Genomic DNA, 14524 nt, shown 5'->3' with positions numbered 1-14524 from the left:
GGCAGCGGCAGCAGCAACAGCAACAACATGGAAGGAAAGTGCCGACCAAGTGCAGAGCAACTGAAAGCACTTTCTAGGTAGGCAAGTATGAAGCCTAAAAGACGCCTATCGACTTAGTACATCCAGGTGCCTACAAGGAAGGGCGAATGAGCTTGAGAAGTGAAAAGGGGTAGTAAAGTAGGTGATGCAACTATCAGTTACATCTGCTCCGCTTTGATGCATGGCAAATCATTAAATATGGGTCTTCTATTCAGCATCACGTGCGCGCGCGGGAGGTTCGGGTTTCTGCTTATTAGTTGCGCGTTTCTTGGACGCGTCGTGTATAAATAACTTGTAGAGGTCGCGCCGTGTTGTAATTCTACCCTTTCTCGTACATGATTCCACTTTGGTATATATTGTACTACTATATACTTCGTTTACCAATATAGTCCTCACCTATTTTCGAGCTTCGGTTGCTTATATACAACCCTCTTTCTCCCCAATGACTTCAGCGGAGAGCCTGTATCATCGCCTCCAGTGGACAAAATCCCAAGAGGGGGTCTGGTCGCGAGATATTAATGAGTGTGAAAGATTCTATCAGTCGTCTATCCGAAGTGGAGAGGGTTGCTATCCTGTTACTGCCTGCTCATCATTTACCTTCGAACCCTCCGAGACAACAGCAACTAATGACATCGAAGAACATGTCGTTGAGACTGTCTTGCGGAAAGCATGGACTGTTCTCCATTACCATCACCCGAGTTTACGTACTCATGTCGAACGTGGCGGGGACAGTAGCGGATGGAGAAGGATTTATCCTACATTCAAAGATAAAGGAGAAGAAAAGGGATGGTTGGATTGGACTTTCAAGGTCATTGACGTCGATGGAGATCCACTCCAGTGGTACAATAACACATCTGCTCCCTTCGAGATCTCAACCTTGTTTCTAATCAGGTCGAAAGAGAAGGGAAAGTATCTCGACCATGTCTTTTTACGATGTCCTCACGATATCACAGATGGCGTTGGCATTCTCCACCTCCTGAATAACCTATTCACTCACGCTGCTCTAGTTTACGAACAAGGAACTCAGTACGTCCTACCAGCCTGGGGTAATGAGCACGAAAATCTTTCCCCATGCATTCAACTTGTTACAGGAATCCCCGAATCTTACACCGAATCTCAGATCAAACGCTTTGAAGAAATCCAGATTCGAAACAGGGCGACCTACACTCATCCCGGTCTCCTCAGTTTACCTACAAGTTCTAGCCCAACTACATCATCCCAAGGTGGAAAGAGACAACGCGTTGCAGTTTCGGTTTCCCAGACTACGACCGAGAAGATTCTCCGTGGCTGCAAGGTCCTTAACACCGGGGTGACTGTTACCCACGTCTTCATATCGGCTCTGGCAATAGCGCTCTCCGAACTACAGTTGCGAAAAGACAAGCCGTACGCCGTTCGTTATGCCAACCAGACTATGATTAACCTGCGGCCGTACTGCCGCGAGCCCTATAACACGCCTGAGTACGCAGACGCTCCGTATCACGCCGTCTCCACCCAGGCCCTGGGTATAGATCTAGTTGTGCCAGGTTCAGCAGATCCGAGCGGAGTAAGCAAGGTAGACGAGTTGACCAAACTCTCTGTCCAAGTACGAGATTACTTCAAGGCCGTTCGCCCAGTATCCTCTGTTGACGATAATATCATATTTTCTCCATTGGTGTTCAAAAGGCTTACGCCTCCACTAAGTTTAGACCCTCATGCCGTGTTAGGAACTCCTATCTGCCCAGTGCCTCTCTCATCGATCGGCAATATTGCTTCGATGGTGTCACCGGTCCACGGCCCGTTTAAACTTTCGTGGGTCTGGAGAGCCAGTGAACCAATTGGCGCCGGCGTGGCAGTACTTTTGGCCACTTGGGATGGGAGAATTGAGCTTTCTGCAGTCTTCGATACGCGGTATCATAGTGCTGAGTATGTTGAGAAGTTCTTGGGACGTATTATGGCTTGCGTTCTCGAAGGACTTAGCATTGATGAGCATCTATGATACATACAATAACCTATCAGTCTTATCCGCACACCCCACTATAGCTTCACCAAAACATACCAACTTTACAAAATGATTATAATATTAAAATAAATCGTAAAAATACAAAACTTTTAATTTTATATATAGCTTTGCAAGGCCTTTATATAAATAGTTGTTATTATATAATTGAAGCAATATGTACTGTGAAAAACGTGGTGTAAGTGGAGGAAAGTATCGTTTCTAAGAAATAGTTGAACTTTTTGGTGGAGAGTACGTTCTATTGAATTTACATCAACGTAAAACTTGTACAACAATTTATATTGAAATTATTAAGTAATAAATAGCAAATATAAGCATTGCATTTTATAATTCAATAAGTTTTATATTTTTATCATTTACTTTGATATTATAATTGTCTTGTAAAGTTAGTGTATTTTGGTGAGGCTATAGTGAAGTGTGCGGATAAGACTGGTAGGTCACTGTAACTCCAATTAGCCAGCATATCATATTATAGAGTGCCCTGTCAGGATCCTTGATGTGACATGTAGAATAAAGCGTACATTATATATGCCAAGCACTGAAAACTAGAGCCACCTAGGTCGTTTGCATTTATTATGACACAACGAAGTTATTTCGATGCTTCTTACTCCAACTCGTGACAGCTAGAAAGTTATAAGTAACAGACTCTCTAAAATTTAGCTATTCATAGTAGGTATCTCGAAACCTACCTAACCTAGCCTAATATCACATCAACGCGGCAGTCATCCGCATAATATGATCCTTTCTCTTGGATGAGTGCGTGAGATGTGGTTGATGTTAGAACCGAACACACATCGCATTGGATTCACGCCCACTCGAGGATGAATATCTAAGTCAACTGAGAATAGGGGCTAGCTTGGTATTCAAAACTTCATTTCGTACTGACATAGGAGAATAGCATTGGGTCCTGGTCACGACGGATAATTTGTGTCATGCTACGCTGCGACATGCGTCCAATTTGAATGGACCGTGGAAATATTACGAAAAAGTCTATTAGTTTGGTCAAGGTTGCCGATATATCGGATCACGAGAAAATGGTCGAAGCAACTCGTAGCATACCTACCGATGGGCTCCCTTCGCCCCGAACAGGGAAACAATTCAACTATGTGTCATGGCTTTTGGACGCAATCGTGGCTCTCGACGACCAGGCTATAATTTCTCTCCTTTGCGATATTGGTACGTAACAGCGCACTCCCTCATCACATAATTCTAGGCACCTACACTTACATGAAAAATATAAGCTAAGAATTGACAAGTACACTAGAGGGGGCTGCTAAGAACTGTGCTGCTTGTATGCTGAGGCTGCCGAGACAAGCCATGGCGTAATGGTTGTTGATGACCCATTAACCAACAAGCCGACGGCTGTTGGGGATGCATTGTAGACAATCTCCTCTTTAACATCACACCTTGCTACGGAGGATTCTCACAAACTTATTTTCTGTCTGCCTCAGGCAAACATACCTCTCATGGGCCTTTACGCTCTAAGAGCTTAGTGGATTCAAGCAATCACGATAGAACAGTGCCTCTAGTAGACTAGAGTGGCCTATTATATGTCAATCGTTCCGCCGAATAGAGATTCTTCTCTTATACATCTTTAAAGATTTTGAGTCGAGAATAAAGGTCTGTTTACCTTACATACCTGATATTTGCCTTCGTGACTTGCCTAGCCATGAAAGCCCTCAGTAATTTGGAGAGAGCCCTACGGCTTATCCAGGAAGCTGGGTTTCCCTACCCCAGCAGAGAGCTTCTCATGGGTTTCCTAGTGGAGTCTGTTGACAAGGACCGAGCTGCGAATTACCTTTTAGTTGTTTATGATTCTAATGAGGATGAATATTCCGGGCTATCTACCGTTTTATCTCAATAGAAATCCCTCATAGCTGTATGTGAGTCTTGTAAAACCACCTTCAACGAATTCCCACGAGATATATGCGCACAAATACCACCTTAAGACATCTACTAACAATTATGGACCATGGTATAAGTCAAAAACGGCCTTCGTTCCCGTGTCTACGAAGAGGGGGCTGTTAGGAATATAGAATTCAGGGACAATGTATGCTTTCTAATAGGAACGAAAGGCTCTCGGGAAGATCCTCTCATAATAGTAACAGAGATATTCCCTTCGATCTCTGGAAAACTCAAAGGCGTGAGTACACACTCGTTACTATTAATGCCCCTTGGTGTTTAGCTGCTGATAGAACTGACTTGGTCTTTGCGATAGTCACTGAGAGAAATGCTCGCGGCTTTTATTAGTCCCGCACATGAAGGCGTCCTTGAGTCGCAAGAGATCATTGCTAGCCAACTACAAGTACCAGAGTCAAATTTGTGGCTTATCCGGTCCTCCGCCTCAAATGCCTTCTCTCAAGGTTTCTTCCAAGTTCGTGTAAGACGAGATACAAGAGTAAGTCGCTATTCCCTCACTCTATGCACTATGCACTATGCACTCTTAGAGTAATGTAAAACATTAAATCACAAGTAGGCCATTATTAGCACCGCATTTGTCGAGACACCAAGATCTACCGCAATCGTTCGACAGGCTGATTACTGTCAAGTGGACTGCAGCAAATCTTACACCCCCAAATCCCATTGCCTTGGATATCCTAAGTCGCCTAGCACGCCCGATCAGAGGGGTTTGTCTTGCTGGATTCATTCCATCCAAAGATGCTTTCAACCAGGTTGCTGCCCCGCGTTCAGCCCATATTAGACTTCGGACATGGCTCTTACCCAAGCGAAACGCCAGTGTCGCCTGCATGCTGGCGCTATGGCTTATCTTCCCTATCTCGTTGCGGACTATGTTGTACCGCTTGTTGGCTTACCTAGGCTCACGAATTTTTCAGCAATCCAACAGTTTCAAAGTTCAGCGTCTTCCTTTTGGGATGTACTTAAAAACTAGTCCGAAAGAATGGCACATTAGTCTGTCCAAGGGGTATAAGACTCCAGATCTACTCCGTCGGCGGATAGATATACCGGGCCCTCGGCCCCTTTTCTACAGAAGCCGAGTTCAACGAATTTCTTAAAAGTGCTCACATTCGTCGCGTGGTCCATCGCAACGGCCACAAAATTGTTTTCACGCACGAGATATAAACATACGTAACATCATAGTTGACGAGAAGACTGGGAGGCCGCCTGGTATCGTGGACTGTGAAACGGCTGGGTGGTATCCTGACTAATTATTGTGAATATACCAAGGCACATTTCGCTACAAAGCTCTGCTGGCGTTGGTTGGGGGAAATCGTCGAGGTGGCATTCAAGGATTTTGGTGACTTCTCTGAGAATTTAATCGATATCGAACGGAAGCTTTGGCAGTATTGTTGGTAATAAGAAGAGTAGATTTTAGATACTTTTGAGCCTGAAGTCTAAAATGATTTACCAGGTACCTAGAGCAATCCACGAGGCACAGTTGTTGTCTATTAATCCATACTGGAACAACGTAACCAAACAAGACCCCCAAACGGAGTGATATAATGATTTATTACCTATTTGCGGTATTACCTGTTCAACAGTTCAGAAGTCGGACCAGCTGATGACCTTCCCATACCAGGCAGGCACCTATTAACAGTATATGGACCCATTGATTCCTATCTATAGCTCATCGCGAAAGGGAAACCAATATACCTCTACAGGTACCTGTAATCAGGCTTTCGCACACTTATCCTTCTCTTCCGGCTCGCAAGTGTGGCTCTGGCCTTCGCGCAGGCAGCAGTGGCATTCGGCGCATTGGATGATCTCTCCGGTCGCCTCGTCGGGTTTCGGGGAGTTGTACGTACTATAGCATTGACTGTCGTCGTTAGAAAGTATCTCGTTGTTATCGGAAGACGACGAGGACGACGATTGCTCATCGTCAGCATCTCCCGCGGAGTCATGAAAGGTGTTACTATTTCCATACCCGGTATTAGATGAAGTGTTGCCGCTTTGGCTTTGGCTTTCGTTGGTGGATGTGGAAGAGTCGGTCGAGGAACCGTCGTGGGAGGACATCGTGCTCCGTTATCGATCTTTAAGATGTCAGAGGGGGAAAGACGATGTGAGGGCTTATAGTCAGTATAGTTAGGATGTTGCTTTTATTCGTTAGGTAGAGGATAACTAAGTAGAGGATAACTAATGGTCGAAAGTGAGAAATGTTGTATGTCTTCGAATAGAAATGTGCTCGGAAATCAAGATCGTTATTAAGTTAATTCCTCTCTTCTATAACCCACTCCAATGAGCGAGAGTTCCATAGAGGCAAAGAATTTGGTCATAATATTAGGTAGTATTCAGCCAAAACTAAGATATCACGACGTGAGCAGTTGGAATAGTCATCGGGTAGCTGGTAAAACAAGTAAGATCATTGCGTGTTGTATTTTTGGCCCTTAGTCAGACGTGGCAGCATAAAGTAAGTATGCATACTACGGGAAAACGTGAAGTATTGAAGCAATTCGTGATGTTATTCGGGTAGAATTATCACTGTCAGGGGTGAAGTTTCCTTGGAGAGTCAGAGTGACGCCTCCCTTACCAGACGTAACCCAGCTCACATAGAAGCCTCAGATGGTCTGAGCACTGACCTTGAAGAGAAGGTGTAAACTAAACCTCATTCCTATACAATTCATATACCACTTATTGCTATCAAGATATTCACTTCCTATATGCTTGAAATTGTAATTAATTATCTAAAGCTTCAAGTATAAGATGCTTATAGTTATTAGCTGTAATAGCCAAGACAAACACTCATTATAATTTACTGCAAACAAAAAAGCCATCATTTTATATCGCTTTGTGATTGTTCTGAATTTTGAGCTTGACTGGTGTATTCTCCTGTTGTTTGATGCAATAATTCAAACCAATGAAAATCTTACTATGTACCTCTGTTGAACGATATAAGAACTTGACCCCTGACGTACCCTTACCCAGCACAGCGGGACCTATCCTAAATTAGAACTAGCGCATCTACCCGGGGCGACATCGGCGGTGAAATTTTAGGGTGTGAATCATTTTTATCGACTCTATCATCCCACTTTGCTTTATCACTTATCGCTGCCCCGCCATAGCAATTCATTTATTGACCGGTTCCAAGCAGCAATAAAGTTTACGGCCGACTCGAATTAATTTTATATTTTGGTTCTATATTTACTTTGTACAAAATACAAAGCTAATACATCAATTGGGGTCTTTTCTTCTTCTTTTTTACAACAAGAAAAAAAAAACCCAATATGGCTCCTACGGTCTTACATTTACGCTCCGAGGATAAGCCTCTCGAGCACCGCTCTGCGCTCACCCCCACCACAACCAAGGCATTGATCGATGCTGGTTACGTCGTCAATGTCGAGAAGAGTCCCGTTCGCATCTTTGACGACGAGGAGTTCAGCGCGGTGGGAGCTACATTAGTTCCTACAGGCAGCTGGCGAGAAGCACCTGAAGATCACATTATTGTTGGTCTTAAGGAGCTCCCCGAAGAGACTTGTAAGTGCATTCAATCCAAAAAGCTCGAGGAAGGGCAAATGCATAGTATAATCCAGCTAAATATCTAACCCGTTTTTCTATAGTCCCCCTCAAGCACGTATTCGTTCACTTTGCACACTGCTATAAGCAACAACGGGGATGGGAAACAGTTCTTGCCCGATTCCCTCGCGGTGGCGGCACCCTTCTCGACCTCGAGTTTCTCCAGGACCCCGAGACGGGGCGTCGCGTAGCCGCCTTCGGATACCAGGCTGGCTTCAGCGGCAGCGCCCTAGCTATCAAGAACTGGGCCTGGCAACTAACGCACCCGGGCGGCGAGCCCTTACCCGGTGTTGAGAGCTACCCTAATGAAGATGCGCTGGTCGCCGACATTAAGAAGGACTTGGCCGCGGGACAGGCCAAGGCAGGCAAACTCCCCAGAGTCATCGTTATTGGTGCATTGGGTCGATGCGGCCGAGGCGCGGTTGATTTGTGTCTTAAGGTCGGCATTCCCACGGAGCAGATCCTCAAGTGGGATATGGCCGAGACGGCTAAGGGTGGTCCGTTCGAGGAGATTGCCGAGAGCGACATCTTCGTAAACTGCATTTACCTCTCTTCCCCGATTCCCCACTTCGTCAACATCGACTCCCTGAAGGCTCCTGGCCGTCAATTGAGTGTCGTGTGCGATGTCTCCGCTGACACCACCAACCCTCACAACCCTGGTAAGATAACGTGCCCCGAACCTAAGTTTCCCCTAAACGATACTTAATGCTGACATGTATTTTAGTTCCCATCTACACCGTTGCCACAACATTCGACAACCCTACCGTACCCGTCGAAGGACTAGAGAACCCTCCCTTGAGCGTCATCAGCATCGACCACCTACCCAGCTTGCTGCCTCGGGAATCTTCCGAGTCCTTTAGCAACGATCTACTGCCGTACCTGCTCAAGCTGAACGAATGGAAGAACAACCCGGTGTGGGCCGGCGCTTACAAGCTGTTCCAGGAGAAGGTCGCGACGCTACCTAAGGAGGCCCTAGAAAACTAGATGGGATGTCGACGGAGATATACCTAGGTTGTGGCGATGATATTTCCGCTATAAAAAAAAGAAAAGAAAAGGTGGCTTGGCGTTATGGGACATCATGTAGGCAGAGAAGAAAAAAAAATCGAAAACTTCGCAAGTGCAGTTGCAGTTAAACCACAATAAATCAAAATGACATGGACGCAATAGGTGCAGTAGATCCACCCACCCATAAAGTCAAGCTTGGTATAGGAGAGTTTTCGTTATAATTCGTAAGCTTTGCTACGCTTTACCACTCACTGTTTTGGTACCTAGTTATGTGATAGTAATTCATTTTCGACGATGTATTTTCTATTACCTCGCTCGCGCCTCTCTCTCTCTCTTTCTCTCTGCCCCTCCCCTCTTCCCCCCTTCCCCCCTTTCCCCCTTTTCACGAGGTACATAGAATCGTCGTAGAACGGCGCTTCTCGGAACTAAGCCGCACCCCAAAACTCATTAATGACAACAAGTTTATCCCGCTAGTTGAACGCCGGAGATGCATATACGCCCACCACCCCCACGTACCTACCCTAACCCCCTCTTATACATATACACATCTTCTCACCCCTCCCCGTTTTCCTCTCCTCCTCATCCTCTTTCCCGCGCCCATTTCTTTCCCCCTTCCTTCCTTCCTTCCTTCCTCACCGTCTCCCTTCCTCCTGCCCCCCCTCCGCCCCCGTCGTCGTTGTCCTCCTCCTCCTAGTCTGCCCGCCGATCCTCTCGGCCCGGCCCAGCTTCTCGAGCTCGCGGCGGAGGTCGTCGGGGTCGCGCTGGGGCAGGCCCCACCACTCGCGGTGGAAGGCCTCCTGCTCGAGCTTGCGGCGCTCCTTCTGCTCGCGCTCGCGCGCCCGCTGCTGCCGCGCCGCGAACCACTCCTCCCGCGCCCGGTCGTGCTCCGCCGCCGTCGCGTGCGCCTGCATGCACCCGTTCATCCGCCGCGAGGCCGCGCGGCACGCGAACGCGATCGTCACCGTGCGGTTGCGCGCGCAGTCCGCGAAGGCTGGGGTTGCGAGGTTGGCTGTTAGTGGTGAGATCGCAAAGGGGGGGGGGGGGGAAGAAGAAGGAAAAGAGGAAGGAGGTTGGGGATAGGGGTTCGTTTTGCACGTCGAGACTGTTGCGCAGGCATACCTACATACCTAGGTAGGTAAGTATCTATATATATACATATAGGGCAAAGATGATACGTGGAATCGTAGTACAGAAGTAAAGGCAGAAAAGAAAGGAGGAAGGGGAACGGGATGAATCCAATAAAAAGAAAGAGACCAGAGAAAAAAGACAAACCTTTAATCTCGTCCGCGCAATGGTTCCGCACCCGCTGGTTGAACACCTCCCGGACCTGCGCCTCCTGACTCGCCGACAGCGGCAGCGGGTTGCGCGAAGGCATCGGCAACCTGATGTCCTCCGCCGTCCTATCGTTGTTCCCTTTCCCTGTACTACTGCTGTTGCTGCCGCCGGGGGCTATCGGAGGTTGTTGAGCTGCCATTGCGGTGGCCATGAATTATCGTTCGATTTGTCGTCGGCGGCGGCGGCAGAGGAGGAAAAGAAAAATTTGGGGGGAAGTAGACGGATGGATAGAATGGTTGATTTATTTCCGTTTTCTTTTCTTAGCATTATTCGCTCTCCATATGTTGAGGATTGTGAGCTACGCAGGTCGGTCGTATCGATTGTGATGGTGCGTGATGGTTTAGACGGGATTATGTAGCTTTGCTCTACTATGTAAATCGTACCTCTGTAACTAATTGCATTAATTGCATTAATTGCATTGGTTATTTTGCCACGGTTCGCCGCCTGCTCTACCTTACCTAGGATCATGGATGATGCCAACATCGGATCATCTACAACAGGTATGCAATAAAAGGGGGTCTCGATAAATCGGAAATGGATGACATTTATATTCTCTATATTTTATATATTTTATATCCTAGAGCTATTGGTTCCTCAAATGCAAGTTTCACTGCTAGATCACCAAGAACATACGTAGCTCTTAAAGAGGAATAGATATAATGTAGGTATATTTCGTCTTATTTATGTCATCACGTACGGGCAACTAAGTCGTAGTAGATCTTTGAGTAAATAGTTCAGACGCTGACGAATTTTGTAACTATTGCTTTTACAAAGAACCGCTTTGCCCTCACTATCGCAACCACACAACCTTCATCGCCCAGCAGCTTAATCCAGCACAGGCGTATTCGGCACCGACGCGGATTCTTCTCTTTCGAGGTCTAGACTCTCCTTTTCTTTACCTGTCCTTTTCTTCATTGCGAACCGAGAACCCCAACCAACTGACTTGTCTTTAGCATGTCTGTTCATGCTTGTAGGTCCCAGGGATGGGCTGCTGTGGAGACTATCGTAGCTCTGACCGAGATTCAATCCCGGTCCGCCACCGCTGCTCTCTTCCGCGTATTCGTCAAAGCTGCTGCGCTCGACTGATGCGTTTTTATCAGAGTTGGTCACGCTGCCTGGGCCCTTCTTAGTTCCTAAACCCCGTACCGACGTGAAGCTAAATTTTGAAGAGCTCCCTTTTCGTAATAATTTTCTAAACCCGCTTTCCTGTTCCTTATTCCCAAAACCGAGTGCTTGGTCGGAAAGAGTGTTAGAAAGCGGTTGATCCAAAGTGAGCGACTCGCGGGATTCAGCGACAGACGGCGCGCCGATGCTAAAAGCGTCGCGAGATTTGCGGGACTCCGATGGCGAGTCGTCTACAGAAGGAGCAGTGGCTTCGGACGCCGACGACAATGAGACACGAGGCCTATTTTCCTTAGCCGAGTCCCTGTCCCTTGCTCTATTTTTACCCTTGTCTTTTGAGTCTCTAAAGTCTTTCTCCGATTCTTTTTCTTTATCAAGCTTGTTGCGGAAGAACCCTGCCATAAAGCTAGGTGCTGCAGGGTTGAGGCGTTGGCTCAATGTTTTAGAAGACGGCTTTGTACCAATAACTCCCACTTGGCTGGGCAATGCCTGCAATAATTCCGACTCGTCAAGGATTTCATCATTGGCATCGGCTAGTGTGGTTTTTAACGCGGAAGGGGAGCCATGGATGGAAGGTCTCCTAGATGGGTTCCGAGAGGCTGCCCATGGGTTCTCATCAGCAGACCACAATCGACTGGGCTGAGGGCCCCGGGCCCAAATGGAAGAGTTCTCGGTAGATGGGCGCGGTAATTCAGATGAAGCGATAGAAACCGGTCTAGGACTGCTTGGATCACGTTCCGAGAATATGTTGCTCCCAATGCTAATACTATGCGCGTTTGCGCCGAGGCCAAATCGGTGCGAATGAAGGCTTCTCGCGCTGGGACTGCTAGCATCAAGGATTTCCGATCCCGTAGAGTTCCGATTAAGTAGGTTCCAACTGGACGAGAAACTAATTCGCCGCCTAGTCGGAATGGCGTCTCCATCTTCTACTGAACGGGGTAACGATTGAGTCTGAACAGATTTCAAAGACCCTAGAGCTGGCGGTTCCTCGACCGTCTTAGGGCCACGGTGAAGCCATGGCAGAAAGCTTCGCCTGCTTGTAGCCTGAGAAGGTGGCACAATGGGTGATGACGTTGCGTTAAGATCTCTGATCCCCTTAAGTGACCGACGTTCGCTAATTTCACCGGTAAATTGAGAGAAGGGTAAGTGATGAGAGGACCCGTGTGGGCTAGAGAAAATATTGAGTGAGCGGGTCGAAGAGGTAGGCGACTGGGGATTATTCTCAGGCGAGAAGGCTGAGCCGAACGTATTGTGGCGGGACGGCCGAGAGTTAGGACTGGGAGGTTCGTCATCCACAAGGTCGTCAAGCATTCCAGCAGGTAACAGGGAGGTCGCTGTGGGACTGAGTGGTGCGCCGCCAGTTAGTTGTCGAATGCGTTCCTCGTCAGGCGGGCCAGAGAAATCGGGGTTGTGTTCTATGTAAGGACCCTGAGCGAACCCAGGGGGGATAGTAGGAGGCCTAGAAGGACCGAAAGTGGTTGGTGCTCCATATGACCGATCTGCCATCGCAAATGACATGACTGGTGACGGCACGGTCACATTGGAAAGGGAATTGCTGTTCCGGCTTCTCCTTTTAAGCTGATTTTGCGTCCCCAAGTCGAAATCAACCCCCGATGAATTTGCTTGATTGTACATGAAAGGAAGACCGGACTGCTGCGCAGCCACTAATTGGGCCTGTAGTACCGTCTCGTAATCGTTGACCATTCGTAGCTTTCTATTAGCAGCGTAAAGTCGTCGTTGCAAGTCCCTAGCACGGATTTCCCAGTCTCTCCGAATTTGACGGTCTTTCTCGCGCCATTCTTCGCTCTCTTCTCCACCAGGCAGCTTTTTCCTCTGTTCTTCCGCTTCTTTCAACACCCTGCTCTTTTCCTTGAGTTCCATTTCTTCCTGAGTTAAGCTCGCCTGGGCTTGGGCAATTTCGGCACGCAGCTCTTCAGCTCGGCCATCGCCTTCTTTCTGACAAATTTCACGGTCCTTCTCGAAAGCACTTTGACGTTTTTGCATCGAAGCCATGTCTTTCTCCCATTTCGCTATATCGTCATAAAGCTTTTGTCGTTCGGCCTGCTTCTCCCTTAAGAGCTTTTCCTTCTGAGATTTCCGCTGCTGTGCGCTTCTCATAGCACGTTCGGTTGAGCCCATTTCCCTCTTCAACTTCTCAGTCGTATCATCCTTCTCCTTCTGTATGCGCCTCTTCGTCTTTTTCTCTTCCGCTAACTCTTCCATCAACTCTCTATGCTCCTTTTCGTCTTTTGCAATCTGCGCCTGCGTTTCATCGATCTCTTTCCGAATGCTCTCGAATTTTTCTCCTAGCTCCTGCAGAGATTCCTCTGAATCTTTACTTAGGGCGTCCTTGACAGATTGATCCATACTCGTTGTAGAGGGTGAATGCTTGCGCGTTAAGGTATTTCGTCTCGGACCGACTGGGGCGGCGGGATTGGCTTCTCGTATAGATACTACAGGATTGTCTGGAACGGACGCTGTTTCCACGCCGGCAGCAGAGCCCCTAGAGGTTCCATCCTCATCCGCATGGTCGCTGGGCATAGCTAGCTGCTGCTCTTCGGGAACAAAGTTTGACGGTAGACGACCGTCTCCGAGTTGAGGGCGGCCATCTCTTCCATATGTCCGTAGACGTATTACGCGACTACCAGCTTGAAAATTATTATACCCGACCGCGATGACCCTTATGTTATAAAAATGATTTGGCTTCAGACCGGTGACGGTGATAGCTGTCTCTTGGTTCGCGGAATCGCCAACTAAAGTAGCGATTGTTAATTTGATTTGAATGAATTACACATACCGCCTCCTCATAACTTACCATTGACACCATTGACTTGAATCGTAAACTTGGCAACCGGCCGAGTGGGCAGCGGGCGTGTCCAGTTCAGAGTAGCGGCATCTGCACGAATACCTGCTAACGAAACATCAGGAGCATCAGGTACCTCGACACCCAGAACACCGATCAGTTCGTTGACAGATTTTCGAAGGGTCTGAACGGCTCGGTGGGCCAACCTATAATTTTGCGACGGTGTCAGATGCGGAGAGTAAATGACAGCGGGCAGCAGGCAAACCAAAAAAAAAAAAACCAAAAAAAAAAAAAAAAAAAAACCAAACAGGAATTTACATACCACACGACAGCAAGTCCGGTAACAAGCATATTTGTATGACACAGGACCAAGACGTCCAGTCGTAAGAGCTTTGCGGTGTGGATGCTGAACTGGTATATCTGGTAAGGTGTGGCCTGGGCAAGCTCAGGTGCCACGGCCCAGTAGAACAGAACACAGCCGATGACAACTATCAAGTTTAGATGGGCCGTCTTGGGCTCAATAAACCACCAGGCCAGCAGAGCGCAGACGAAGAGAACGGTAGGGACAGACGTCGGCCATGGGGTCCATAACATATCGCCGTGGTCGGGAAGCCAGACTTTCAACAAAGAAAATTAAATATTGCCCAAGAGGGGAGAGAAGGAGGGGGGGGGGGGGGGGGGGGGGGGGGGGAAAAAAAAAAAAAAAAAAAAAAAGGAAAAAAAAAAAAAAAAAATAGTTTGTAAATTTTTGCCGA

The 14524-nt window shown here is 47.6% G+C and overlaps 6 protein-coding genes across 6 annotated transcripts; 3 read left to right on the top strand and 3 right to left on the bottom strand.

Annotated features, from left to right (window-relative positions):
- The first annotated feature begins 320 nt into the window (after nucleotides 1-320).
- F4812DRAFT_447846 (uncharacterized protein) lies at nucleotides 321-2086 on the top strand. The gene has a single exon (XM_047935805.1). It carries the CDS (start codon nucleotides 482-484, stop codon nucleotides 2012-2014), a length of 1533 nt encoding a protein of 510 aa, XP_047785487.1. The 5' UTR covers nucleotides 321-481; the 3' UTR covers nucleotides 2015-2086.
- Nucleotides 2087-2579: 493 nt separating this feature from the next.
- Nucleotides 2580-3602, top strand: F4812DRAFT_447845 (uncharacterized protein). The gene is made up of 3 exons (XM_047935804.1): nucleotides 2580-2704; nucleotides 2934-3211; nucleotides 3292-3602. The coding sequence occupies exons 2-3, from the start codon at nucleotides 2998-3000 to the stop codon at nucleotides 3297-3299; spliced, it is 222 nt and encodes a 73-aa protein (XP_047785486.1). The 5' UTR covers nucleotides 2580-2704; nucleotides 2934-2997; the 3' UTR covers nucleotides 3300-3602.
- A 1884-nt stretch (nucleotides 3603-5486) lies between these two features.
- Nucleotides 5487-6455, bottom strand: F4812DRAFT_447843 (uncharacterized protein). The gene has a single exon (XM_047935803.1). The coding sequence runs from the start codon at nucleotides 6005-6007 to the stop codon at nucleotides 5666-5668; it is 342 nt and encodes a 113-aa protein (XP_047785485.1). The 5' UTR covers nucleotides 6008-6455; the 3' UTR covers nucleotides 5487-5665.
- A 588-nt stretch (nucleotides 6456-7043) lies between these two features.
- F4812DRAFT_286207 (Formate/glycerate dehydrogenase catalytic domain-like protein) lies at nucleotides 7044-8956 on the top strand. The gene is made up of 3 exons (XM_047931089.1): nucleotides 7044-7465; nucleotides 7549-8163; nucleotides 8229-8956. The coding sequence occupies exons 1-3, from the start codon at nucleotides 7216-7218 to the stop codon at nucleotides 8486-8488; spliced, it is 1125 nt and encodes a 374-aa protein (XP_047785484.1). The 5' UTR covers nucleotides 7044-7215; the 3' UTR covers nucleotides 8489-8956.
- A 185-nt stretch (nucleotides 8957-9141) lies between these two features.
- Nucleotides 9142-9983, bottom strand: F4812DRAFT_464021 (uncharacterized protein; the record flags this gene model as incomplete). Its single annotated transcript, XM_047938298.1, has 2 exons — nucleotides 9142-9518; nucleotides 9782-9983. 2 exons carry the CDS (start codon nucleotides 9981-9983, stop codon nucleotides 9142-9144), a joined length of 579 nt encoding a protein of 192 aa, XP_047785483.1.
- Nucleotides 9984-10399: 416 nt separating this feature from the next.
- F4812DRAFT_447836 (uncharacterized protein) lies at nucleotides 10400-14435 on the bottom strand. The gene is made up of 3 exons (XM_047935802.1): nucleotides 14092-14435; nucleotides 13782-13975; nucleotides 10400-13719 (listed from the first exon to the last, which is right to left on the bottom strand). Exons 1-3 carry the CDS (start codon nucleotides 14361-14363, stop codon nucleotides 10670-10672), a joined length of 3516 nt encoding a protein of 1171 aa, XP_047785482.1. The 5' UTR covers nucleotides 14364-14435; the 3' UTR covers nucleotides 10400-10669.
- Between the last annotated feature and the right edge of the window lie 89 nt (nucleotides 14436-14524).

The sequence above is a fragment of the Daldinia caldariorum genome (genome assembly GCF_022478825.1).
Source record: "Daldinia caldariorum strain CBS 122874 unplaced genomic scaffold F4812scaffold_30, whole genome shotgun sequence".
In the NCBI taxonomy this organism is placed as follows: Eukaryota; Fungi; Ascomycota; class Sordariomycetes; order Xylariales; family Hypoxylaceae; genus Daldinia; species Daldinia caldariorum.
Note: the sequence above shows the minus strand (reverse complement) of the source record. Positions and strands in the feature narration are given on the sequence as shown.